Here is a 13,822-nt window from a genome sequence, read left to right on the forward strand (position 1 = left end):
ATATTTTCTTAAGAAGTAAAATTCAGACTTGCCCCTAGCACTTTATATGTACCAAAGATCACGATGAATCGACTTATGTGTTAATTTTTTCTCAATAATATTGTATTGCACTTGTGCCGATGCGATTTTTTGTGCAACATATAGGAATTTAAAGTGTCCGTCACGTGATCAACGAAGTCATGTGACATCACAAAAATGCATTATTATAATACCTGATTACACTCTCGTCACAAGTTGACTGCAAATTCATACATAGATTACAAATTGAAATTAAAATCTAGCTCAAAATAAAATGGATATTTTCATGCATATTAAGCCTTCGGACAGCCTTAACATAGCTGCGTTATTAAAGAATGTACTTTTTATATGAAGTTAACAATGTCAAATATGCATATTTACCATCAAATCACTCACACAACTCAGATATCAAACATTTGTTTCATTGAAGATTTTCTTTAAACCCTCTTTAATAATTCTAAATGACTTAGCTTCTCTAAAATGAAATTCCCCATAGTATTTTAGTGTGTTGTGTTATGGCAACGGTTATTGCGTTAGCGCGGCAGTATGTTGTGAACAATGCGCGTTGCATTGTGTCTAACGCCGTGTCATAGACTTATGTAAATGACTCTATCGGCACACTATACATTCGGTATCTCAGCAAGGTCAATTTCTAAAGAAAAGTTGAAACAACTTTTTTCATAAATCATGAAAATATCAAGTAAAACAGTTTTATATTAGTTAAATGAATAAGTTTAACCAAAAAAAAATTAATTTTTAATTTAAAGTTTCACAATAATGTCCTATAAAATGATAAAAAATGTAGTATATATTTATATTGGTTTTTTAAAAAAGGTAACTGTTTGAACATTATAGAAAGTTTTCAATTTTTTTATTATTTTAGAATTTTATATTTGCATCATTTACAACCAAAATTGGTCAAAAAATAAATACCAATCCAGGCATTCATGTGTCATATGTCCTTAAAACCTGTTTTAACCCCTGTACTAAAGAGTTTTTTTTATGTTTTATATGTATGTAAGAATTAATATTGAATTCCACCTTAAAAGAAGGAAGACATATTAATACTGATTTTATTTATAAATTAACTTATCAGATCATTGTCGTACATTTGATTGGATTTCACTAATAGTCCTTTGTTCCAAATCTGCTTATCTTCCGACTGGGACTAAAAAAAATGAACGTTGACAAAAGAAGTATTTCATTTTCTACAAACATACGAAAGCCATTTTATGGACATGTGGATATACATGAATAAAAGTAAACAGAAATTATGTCTTTTATAACTTTTTTGGCATTATCTGTGATTAAAGTATACTTACTAATAGGTGTAGGTACCCGACAAAGACCTAAGAGCAAATTAATTATCATATTAATATGACTTCTCATATTACTAGTATATGATATGGCCCATCAATTCGCGTTTTATTCGATAAAATGATTGTCATATAGAAAATAAATCATAAAATATCTATTATTATCTATGCTACGTTGAAAAAAGCAATTTCTTAATTGGTACATTTGAATTTCACTATGTGGTTGCTGGAGCAATGATAAATATACATGTAATACTATAGTTTGAAATGTGTGAACATTTCATTAGTTTCTTCATACCACAAAATCAACAAAATTAACCCCCTACCACCACAAAAATCGGAGATTTCACATACTTATTAGGAAGCGTGATGTAAACACGTTCTTAATGTCTCATATACTAGCTAATATTCTCTGTTATCCTTTTACTACAAATTGCCAATTCTTATAGAATAAACATACTATTTAAACTGTAGATATAACAAAATGTTCTAATTACTGGAAATCATTTTTTTTAATTGACAACGTAAAATAATGCATTCAAACCTGTCGTAGCTTGGTTAAGGTGATGATCTTCGACGCATTTTAAATCCAGATGAGCCTTAAGCATGGATCTCTGTGGAGTGGACAGTGAAGGTGTCCGGGATAGGAGAGAGACATGAACAGATGTCCTGTCACAAGTTCCCTGTATTTCAGGAGCATAACACATGTACACCAGGGCAACGTTTTCGTAGTCCGTGTAAGCAACTCGTAATGCAGCTAGATGTTTTCAAAAAGTAATGATTGTAGCAAGAAAACAACATATAAAACAAGAAAGGAACTAATGATGAAACAAGCAAAGATTAGTTAAAATATAGTGATCAAAGAGACAAAATACTGAGTATAAACTCAATCTTTTTTCACTAAATCGAGCATGTTACATGTATTGTGTTTGACTTGGTCCATTTATAAAAAAAATTGTACATAATCTATGTGCACAATATGTACATTATGAGCATATTCTTTTTAATTTTTTAAGTTAAGCATGACGTCAACGTGTAACTTTGATACTGCATGACTTACATGTGTATCTATACTCTCATACCTATCCACTGATGTCAGTGTGAATCTTTGATACCTCATGATTTACCTTTTTATCTCCCTCTGACGTCATTGTATAATTTTGATACCTCATGACTTACCTTTTTACCCTCCCTCTGACGTCAATTTGCAACTATGATACCTCATGACTTACATTCATACTTTCCTTATGACGTCAATGTGTCACTTTGATGCCTTATGACTTACCTTCATACCTTCCCTCTGACGTCAATGTGTATGAGCCTCCAGTTCCGCTCAAGAGTCCGGTATTAGGAGAAGTACAAGACTGTGTGCGAGGACTTGAAAAAATGATTTATCTGTTGTATGTTTTGCATATTTCTTCATTCTTTTTTGCAATTAAAAGTATGTCCATGGATTAATTATTTTCCTGTCAACAAATTTAGTACTCAATGGACGTGTGAAGTCATGTAAATGATACATTTTAGAAAAAAGGTATCATTTCAAACATTAATCGAGAAATAAATACGGGCTGGTCACCTGATCAAATCCTATAAAGGCCATTGATTGACCACAAACCATCCCGTACTTATATCATAATAAATGTTTAAAAATGATACCTTATTACTAATACGAGTATTTGCACATTGTAACAAATTATTTGCATATTATAGGTTTAAAGCTATGGAATGATTTTTTTTAAAACCTCAACGGTATAAATTGATTGTATTGAACACATCGATCAATGTGAAATAACGTCGATAAAAAATAAATTTGTAGTGGTGTGATGAACCTGCATGTATTTGAACAGGTTTCAATGCGCATTGCTCATGATCAAATAATAATTGCTCAATTACTAAGTATAACATATATTAATTATGGGAAACACTTGCAAATGTAAATATGTATGTGTAAATCTAAATACGGAAAATCTTAGAAGGAATCCACGTGAATTAGAGTACTGTAAAAGTAAATATTTAAGCTTGGACAGAGGGATATACTCCGAGTACTCGAAGAGAATTCTTTTAAATATGATACCCGTCTTTCAATGCCGTACATAATTTAGAATGTCACGGCTAGTATTCAAAATTGATAACATTTGGTCCTCAGTTGCGAGCACGAGGTTTGGTAAGAATGGAGCCGTACGTTGACCGAACTGAAAAAGGTGTAAACTGTAATTTGCATATCAAATCAGGGACTCATAGGCCTTGACTGCGAATTTTTTATCATGATCGAGGCTATTAACATTTGGTAAATTTCTTCCAATCTGGATCAGCAGTTCTGGATTCATGGGAAATTCATTGTATTTTCTTTTGGCACAAAACTCATTGTTATTATTATCATTAATATTTAAACATATAATGTTTGTCTGCTATATGCTTGAGAGTACAATTTTTTAAAAGATACATCAAAATAAAATATGCATCTTAGATTAGTATACAGTTAAAGTATATCATTGAGGGAGTTAGAAAGATTCCAGTTCCCCAAGGCCAGGACTATTTCCCGAGGCGAAGCCGGGGGAAATGGTCCTGGTTATGGGGAACTGGAATCTTGCTATCTCCCTCAATGATATACATTTAACTGTTTTATTACACCGATACAAACGTAAAATTTAGAGGATTCAGATAGCGTGATTTCACAGGAGGGATTAGCTCACTGAACTAACACATGGGTATTAGTCCATTCACATATCATACCAATGTAAAAGTAAAATCTAGAGGATTACGGATAACCAGGAATTAGCTTTTGATGCAGGGATTAGCTCACTTGACTAACGCACGGGGATTAGTCCATTCATAACGATTTCTAGGGAATTAGTCACATCTAACAATCTAATGATATATAAGGAAAACATCAGTAGAGGTATAATAATCATACTTATAATCGTCTAATCAGCTTGAGGAACCTGAAATCAAAACGTTATGGTCGCCCGCGTGGCGCAGTGGTTAGAGCGTCTGCTCTAGAGTCGCGAAGTAAGGAGTTGATCCTTACGTCGCGGGTTCGAATCCCACTGTGGGACGTGGAGACCGGTCCTTCGGATGAGACCGTATAAACCGAGGTCCCGTGTCGCTGTAGGTGCTGGCACGAAAAAGATCCCTCACTGCTCAATGGCCGTAAGTGCCGAGTAAAGGACAAAATTTGCAGCTCTCCACCGGCAAGTGGTGGCATCTCCATATGAGTGAGAGGAACGTTAAACAACATACAATCAATCAATCAATCAAAACGTTATGATAGAGTGTTTACTTTTAATCTTTTTATTATATAACTATTTTAATCAATTCGTTGCTCGAATCATGGACCCGGAAACATGATTTTAACAATTCATTATCTGTTAGAATCGTGCAAACATTTTACCTGTGTGATGTACAGTAATAAAGTACATTCTTGAAGAAGACTGCAGATAGAAATATATCTCATATGATTGACCTAGAGGATCAAATCAATGGTTTTGAATTTATGGATTTGATAAAATAAATATTGAAATATAAAAAAAATCCTTTATAGTCAAATGGTAAAGAATCTTTAAAAAAATGTCTCGAAATCTCAATTTAATTCATTTCTGATACACTTTTCTGATACTTTTTGTTTGTTTTTCTTCTCGTTTTGAGAAAAATTATATTGAAGAGATTTATTGAATACTGGGAACTATTATATATGTATATGCTTTGAATATTCTACTTTTGTACCATAATTTCAGCATTATTTGGCATACAATTGAGTATAATCACTAGTGAATATAGAACATAGTAGCTGAATAAGTCGTACTTACGAAAACCCAGTGTAGGCCATATATAGCTGACCATCATTTCCTCGTTTAAAGGTCCATACCTGGGAATACCAGGTGCCGTCTCCCCATTGGAACGTTGTCCTTTCTAATTCATGCCATGTACCAAGAAACTGGACAAAAAAAATTAAATGTTTAGAATAATAGTATATCAACGATTTATATCTATTTATTACTAAGCTACAACTCTTACTACTACGGAAGCCCTGGAGGGACAATGACTTACTTGTTATGACTTTTTTTATTTTAGCTTTTTGTTGCTGGTTATAACTAATGCTTAGAAAGTGTAGCTTGGCTTACGTGAAATATTAAAATGATATGTTTAGTCCTAGTTTAACTGTGGTTTTTAAGGAAACCCTGGAGGGACATTGATTTACTTCTTAGGTGTTTTGATTTAATTCTTATGACTTAATTGTAAATTCTTGTTATTTACATTTGTTACCACACGTTTACTTAACCAATAAAAAGTGGCATGCAAGATGGAGTGTAGTTTCGGAAAACAAGAATATTTTGCCTTTAAATTTATTACTAATGACAAGATGAAATAGTAGTTATGTTCATGTGTTCAATGAAGTTACAAATAAGAACTAAGTAGTATCTATTAAGTAACAAGAAATATCAAATAAAATGAACAAATAAGAATTAAGTTATAACAGCTAAGTAAGAAGATTGAACGTATAAGAATTATGAAGTAATTACAACTGTACTGGACGTGAAACAACAATTAATCAATCAAAAACCACAGTTAAACTAGGACTAAACATATCAATTTAATAATACACGTAATCACAACTGTACTGGACGTGAAACAACAATTAATCAATCAAAAACCACAGTTAAACTAGGACTAAACATATCAATTTAATAATACACGTAATCACAACTGTACTGGACGTGAAACAACAATTAATCAATCAAAAACCACAGTTTAACTAGGACTAAACATATCAATTTAATAATACACGTAATTACAACTGTACTGGACGTGAAACAACAATTAATCAATCAAAAACCACAGTTAAACTAAGACTAAACATATCAATTTGATAATACACGTAATCACAACTGTACTGGACGTGAAACAACAATTAATCAATCAAAAACCACAGTTAAACTAGGACTAAACATACCAATTTAATAATACACGTAATCACAACTGTACTGGACGTGAAACAACAATTAATCAATCAAAAACCACAGTTAAACTAGGACTAAACATACCAATTTAATAATACACGTAATCACAACTGTACTGGACGTGAAACAACAATTAATCAATCAAAAACCACAGTTAAACTAAGACTAAACATATCAATTTGATAATACACGTAATCACAACTGTACTGGACGTGAAACAACAATTAATCAATCAAAAACCACAGTTAAACTAGGACTAAACATACCAATTTAATAATACACGTAATCACAACTGTACTGGACGTGAAACAACAATTAATCAATCAAAAACCACAGTTAAACTAGGACTAAACATACCAATTTAATAATACACGTAATCACAACTGTACTGGACGTGAAACAACAATTAATCAATCAAAAACCACAGTTAAACTAGGACTAAACATATCAATTTAATAATACACGTAATCACAACTGTACTGGACGTGAAACAACAATTAATCAATCAAAAACCATAGTTAAACTAGGACTAAACATATCAATTTAATAATACACGTAATTACAACTGTACTGGACGTGAAACAACAATTAATCAATCAAAAACCACAGTTAAACTAGGACTAAACATACCAATTTAATAATACACGTAATTACAACTGTACTGGACGTGAAACAACAATTAATCAATCAAAAACCACAGTTAAACTAGGACTAAACATATCAATTTAATAATACACGTAATCACAACTGTACTGGACGTGAAACAACAATTAATCAATCAAAAACCACAGTTAAACTAGGACTAAACATATCAATTTAATAATACACGTAATCACAACTGTACTGGACGTGAAACAACAATTAATCAATCAAAAACCACAGTTAAACTAGGACTAAACATACCAATTTAATAATACACGTAATCACAACTGTACTGGACGTGAAACAACAATTAATCAATCAAAAACCACAGTTAAACTAAGACTAAACATATCAATTTAATAATACACGTAATCACAAAACCAAACTACACGGTCTTAATAGCTACCTTTCACTTAGTTATATAACCAGCAACGAAAAAGTCAAAACAAATAAATAACAACAAATAAGCTAAAATATTAATGTCATAATAACAAGTACGTCTGTGTCCCTCCAGAGCAAGAATTAAAATAAGAATTAAAAACAAAACTGAACAGGCAAACAACATACTTACTCCAGTTTCATTAAAGTAGTTTACTAAACGCGTGCCATCAAAATCACATCTAACTGCTTGTAAGTCTCTGATGTTAATTAAAAGTACAAAAGATAAAATCAATGTAAGGTAATGTTTAAACATGTCTAAAACTAATATCTCGAAAATTCCCAACTTATACAAAACTTCTCAATTGTCTGTACACTATCTATTAAGATTATGACCGTGAGAACTATGTCTTTAAGAACTATGCCTTTCTTTTGTTAGATAATGAAATTTACGGCACGCCAGTTGGATCAAAGAGTTTCTTTTTTCTTTTAGACATATTAGTAACATACAACTTTCGATACGCATGATTCATCTTTTGGAATATGATTGGTGATACTATGTACGAACAATTTCTAAGACGAGGAAAGCTACTGACAAGCAAATTGATGACAGAATCATATCAACAATCTGAGATTAAAGTCAACATTTGGCAAAATCTGTGGTCGACAAAATGACTTGTTATACCTTTAAAAATTAGTTCCTATATAAATCTATACTACAACAAGTGAAAATAAGACGTGTTTGGGAAAGATTGATGCCCCCGTTTGACAACTTACAGCGAAGGTTAAACTTTCTCAAATGCAAATCAGGGGTCCGTTTTACAAAACAACTTACGACTAAGACCAAAATTTAATTCTGCTTATAACTTTTTAATTTACATTATATTGAAAATGGTTTTGATCTTTTTAAAAGGAATGTAGTAAGTTATTTTTACGCTAGCAATTTTAAACAGAATCATTGATTTTGCAAAATTTTACAATCAACTTAAATTTTTGGTCTTAGTCGTAAGTTCTTTTGTAAAACGGGCCACATATATGTTGGTACCCAAAGTACAATGTAAGGTCTTGTCTCGAGGAATATATCTGTGAAATATGAAAGCACTAGCTGCAATCATTGATGAAAACATATAGAAAATTTTAAAGTTTTTCAAAAGTAAGTCAAACATCAAGGTCAAATGGTCAAAATAAACGGTGCCCAAGGAAATGCCTTTTCACAAGAAATACACGTGAAATATGAAAGCCCTAGCACCAACCGTTCAAAAGTTACGGCCAAGGTTAAAGTTTTTCAAAAGTAGGTCAAGCTCCTGGGGTCAAAGTTGTTAGTATCCAAAGTAAGATCTTGTCACAAGGATTACATACGTGAAGTATAAAAGCCCTAGCTCCAACCGTTCAAAAGTTATGGCCAAGGTTAAAGTTGGATAAAATTTTGCCAACCTGGGACAAACTCCAAGGTCAAAGTCAATAGGTCAAATATGATCGTACCCAAAGAAAGGTTTTGTCACAAGAAATACACATGTGAAACATGATAGCCATAGCTTCAACCAATCAAAATTTGTGGCCAAGGTTTAAGTTTTTGCGGACAAACAGACAGCTAGAAAGAATCTTCGATAACGGGGGTATAAAAAAGTCTAACATTTCTAATGTTTTACTGAGCGGTTTTTAAAAAAATGATATTTGACCGCCGAGTGAGATATTGGACCTGTGGACGAGATATTGGACCGCTTACGTCACACTGTGGGTATGATCAGGAAAATCTTATCTGCATTCGATGGTATAGAAGCCAGCAAAAGATACATGTATAACAAAAAAAATGAATAAATAAATGAAAGGTATAACAAAACATTTATTGAATGTGTTCTCGGGCAAAATGCGTTTTGTCGACCCTCAAACAGTTTGGTTCTTTGGTCATACAAAAAAAGCATGTTGCCCTTAAAACCCAGTCAATAAATGTATATTATTTACATATACAATCTATTGTTAGGTCGAATATTGACTGAATTTTTCATTTAAATTGTTAATTAGGCCATCATTTTCATATTAAATTGTCTTAAGCTGATCATGACAAGAGGGCTCATGGGCGGGTGTGACCAGTCGATAGGGGATGCTTACTCCTCCGTAGTTTCTTATCCCACCTGTGATGTTTTCAGAGATCCTTGTCTTGCTCTGCTCACAAATTGTATTGTTTATATGGTATTTTGGTCATAATTTTTTTTTTATATATATTCACATCATTAGGGTTAGATTCTTATTAATTCTCATTTAACCTTTCTTAATAAGCAATCAGCAGCAAGGACCAGAGTGCCCAATATATTTTGTAGAATATCGAGATTTAAAATATATTTATGCGAATAATAAAACAGTCTTTATTTCATGCATCAATATTTAACAACCAAATATTAAATTAGAAAGACAATCCAAAACAATGTAAACTCTATTCCGTAACAATGTAGGAATCTATGAACTGCAGATGAGTGGAGAATAGAAATAACCAATGTAAGCCTTAAATCCTTTGTTATCTCATTGTTTATTAATCCTCTAAATCTCTCAAACATCTAAACACAGAAACATGTCTACTGTGTCTATAAATATCTAAACAGAGACACAGGTCTACATCTAAAGACAGAAAATCGTCTACTCCCTATCTCTCTCTCCAAATATCTTATCACAGAAACCGTCTCTACTGCCTGTCTACAAATATCTAAACACAGAAACACGTCTACTGTCTCTACACCCGACCAAGAGAAGATTGTCTTCTGTGTTATAACTCAGACAACATGGTTCATCTATCTTATCTTTCACTGTAAGTAAAAGCCGAAGAAAATGGCCGTTTTGGTCAATCATTTGAACGGTGTCTGTTTTATAATCGCACACAAGGATGTTCAGTATTGCGTCTGTACAAAGTCCTCTCGGCCAAAATTCTGAACTGGAGGGGGGTCCTTTATAGGAAAAGCGATGTTTTGCTCTATGATCCGTCACCACCACTGCATTTTTACTATGGTCCGACACGATCACGTCCCCATTGCAGTTCTCTGTGATGTAGCGAGGGTATTGATAAAGGGCTTGGCCTGCTACACCGAGGGAAAAAGATTGCATTTCACTGCCAGAGTAATTTAATCGCACTACTTTGGCTTCTAAAGTCGAGTTTTCCTCAGACCCCTGTTTTTTTCTCATCATACCAACTAGAATATCCCCGGTTAGTCTGGACGCGTAGATACTACAAGGCATCCATGGATCTTTGTTTGGAAGAAGAATATTCTTTTTCTTCAAATCGACAGAAAGTTTACAAATATTTGTCTCTTTGTCGATGAAAATCAACTCTTCTTCTTTGGTCACAGATTGTATGGCCCATTCATCCGAAATGTTAGACACTTGATGCAAAGTTTTTCCAGAACTGTCCGACAAAATAATATTTTCATCTCTTACCCAAAACTTGTTGGATGAGACATGAGAAATCTGGTAGCATTCGTTGACGCCTTTGACCTTGATGGATTTCACCTTTTCAGCTCCATCCATTACTTGGAGATTCGGAACATCGTAAGAAATGTACTCACTTTTCTTGGTTTGCCTTGGTTCATTTCCTGGTACTTCTTCTATATGACCTAAATATTTGATAACATCTTCCATTGCTATGTTTTCCTCGGTTAGAAGTGGTAGGGGTATGTCCATTATGTGGGGAACATCGTCCTTTTCTGAAATTGGATTGTCTCTAAGGTAGAATAGAAATTCTGCTGGTTTGTTATCTGATTGGTCAAACCTTTCAACCATAGTTTTAAGATGGGCTATATAATTGGTGATTTCACAATCCTGTTTTTCTAGCTCCGATTCCTGTAATTTTCGGATTCCGTTCAAGCTTCTTTCGTTTTCCTCGATTACATTCTCAATAAGTGCTTTCATTTTCAAACCTCTGGATGTCAAGAGAGACAAAATCTGATCAATTTCTTCTTTACGCGATAACAAGTCCGCTTGAATATCTTGCTGCATAGATATGCAACGGGGCAAAATTTCCTTTCGGATTTTAGATACCCTTACTTTGCACTTTTCTCTGATCGTGTGACACGCATTTTCCAAGTTCATAAAGCTATGCTTCTTGTGTTTTGAGTCTTCTCTACATATTTCACAGATAGGAAGTTGACATTGCTGACAGCACAGGCTGTAAACTTGTCCACTATGTATGGAACATTTCTCCTGGATAAAGGTTGCTCCATATTTTTCTTGTAGGAGCACAATGTCATGAGAAGCACTGGCTGTATTTTTAAGATGATCCCTTTCACAAATTTGACAAAGATCCTTTTTGCAATTTTTGCAGTAAAATTCAGCATTTTCTTCGCACTTCGAACATTCGACAAAATGCTGTGCAAAAGCCGTTTGTGCCATTTGTTTGATTTTTTCCGTAATAACTTGCGTTAGACAACTGAATTCCAAACAAAAACGGCACTGGTAAGTTCGAGTAAATTTGCCAATGAATTCGGGTAGTATATATAATTATACCTCAAGATCTCTTGTGGGCTTTGGAGGTTTAAATCACACTAAACAGCTAAAGGTATGCATAACAAAACTTGAGAAGTATTGATTACTAGCAGACGTAGGTTATCGTTCGAATGTACCCAATGACAACAAATCTAATGCCTGAAATGTACAAAACAATTAGTTTGAGTAAATTTTACAAGTAGACGTCTAGAAGTATGTTTGGAATACCTTGATAAACAATAGAACTGCTTTTTAAAAAATGTGAAATAATATGACCATCATTAAGGCAGTTATCTCTTTGTGTGAACCTAATTAGGTTATAATTAAGGGGTTTAAATCGCATTGGCGGAATAAATAAATATATCTACGGGTAGCGTTTCAAATTAGTTATCAGTTTATTTACTACAATCCTTTATCAAACGACATCTAAATCTATAAAAATAATGCCTGAACTGTACCCAACATTTAATGTTTCAATAAACTTTAAAAACAGAATTTTAGAAGTTTGGAATATCATGATTTAGGAAGCACCTGCTCTTTTTAAAGCCCCTAACATAAAAGAGTATAATTTATATATTTTTTTTATTTAGCTGACAGCAACACAAGAAAGAAATTTATTTCAACATATACATCTAAGTTAAATTCAGATCTTCCAAACTGAAGGACTATTAGATATCATGTGTATATCCAGCTCAGTTTTGTTTTAGTTATTCATTGACAAGTACCTGGTAGTATTCTTCTCGAAAATACTGTGGTAAAAGTAGACCACAAATTTTAATAAAATCGTCTATACTAGTATATGTATTAAACATACGATGTAGTTATCATTACATGAAATTTATTATCATTGGTAAAGTTTATCACTAATTATTTGAATTGGGAAAAATTTAAACAATTGAAGACTACATTAATTGTAACACAAGTTACAACTGTGCGTTAGATTACATTCGAATTCACCACTGTCTGATAATAAATCCATGCAATGTGAAGTGCATAAAAATCATTAAATGATAATCTTACCACAAAATAATTTATAAGTGATTTTTAAATACATTTGCTTAAACAGCTAACCACATTGACTTCCTTGATATGAGGAATATAAATACAATGTACGGTCAAACCTTGTTTTAGTGAACTTGATGGAATATCTGATGATTCTCGATATGGAAGTTAAAATTCAGAAAGTAAAGGTCGTTGGGACCTCCAATTTACTTTGACACTTTTATGGTATTCGACATATTGAAGTTTGCGTCAATTATCAAATTTCAACTGGACCTTGAAAAGTCAAAATAAGGAAAACTACAAAGTATTCTATCCATAACTTTACTGAACAATGGATTACTACTTTTTTTTTAAAATCAATTTTATTAATTGTCAGTTTTGAAGGCATCAACATCATGAATTACAAATTTGAAACAAAGGACGGAGAACTAAGTATATATTAAATATAAAACCAACAACACTAACTGTAAATCAGTGAATCACAGGACTAACACAACTGTCAAATAATTAATATCACATGATACATTATATAAAAATACTGCATCTCTTATATACATTATAATAATGTACATCAATAAACAGAGATCTAATGATAAAGTAGACCTGATTATGTTCCCTTTCATACAATCTACAACAATTTACAAGGACTAAGATGATTCACGACAGGGATGGGCACGATTACTGAAAAATGTAATCGATTAATAATCGATTACTTAGAGGAATTTTGTGTAATCGATTATTAATCGATTACACTCATTTTTGTCCTGTAATCGATTGTAATCGATTACTTTGGAAGATGTAATCGATTAATAATCGATTACTTCTAAGTTTTTATCCCTTCATATATCAAAGCAATATTTAAATGGTAAATGTTGATGTTCTCACTAAATGCCCAAATGAGGGATTCTCTACCATGGAAAGTGGATACATGATTCCTACAATAAAATATGCCAGGGAATTAATTATTCATTTCAACCTTGGATCTGAACCTCCATATTTATTTTCTTGTTGCAAAAATTAGTTAATATTTTATTGTGAATT

At 32.6% G+C, this 13,822-nt stretch overlaps 1 protein-coding gene across 1 annotated transcript; it reads right to left on the reverse strand.

Annotated features, from left to right (window-relative positions):
• Positions 1-1,846: 1,846 nt before the first annotated feature.
• LOC133186934 (uncharacterized) lies at positions 1,847-11,686 on the reverse strand. The gene is made up of 4 exons (XM_061322320.1): positions 10,049-11,686; positions 5,141-5,268; positions 2,620-2,711; positions 1,847-2,091 (listed from the first exon to the last, which is right to left on the reverse strand). The coding sequence occupies exons 1-4, from the start codon at positions 11,684-11,686 to the stop codon at positions 1,847-1,849; spliced, it is 2,103 nt and encodes a 700-aa protein (XP_061178304.1).
• Positions 11,687-13,822: the final 2,136 nt, after the last annotated feature.

The sequence above is a fragment of the Saccostrea echinata genome, unplaced genomic scaffold (genome assembly GCF_033153115.1).
Source record: "Saccostrea echinata isolate AGI-Se365-2 ecotype Australia unplaced genomic scaffold, CSIRO_AGI_Sech_v1 ptg000014l, whole genome shotgun sequence".
Classification (NCBI taxonomy): domain Eukaryota; kingdom Metazoa; phylum Mollusca; class Bivalvia; order Ostreida; family Ostreidae; genus Saccostrea; species Saccostrea echinata.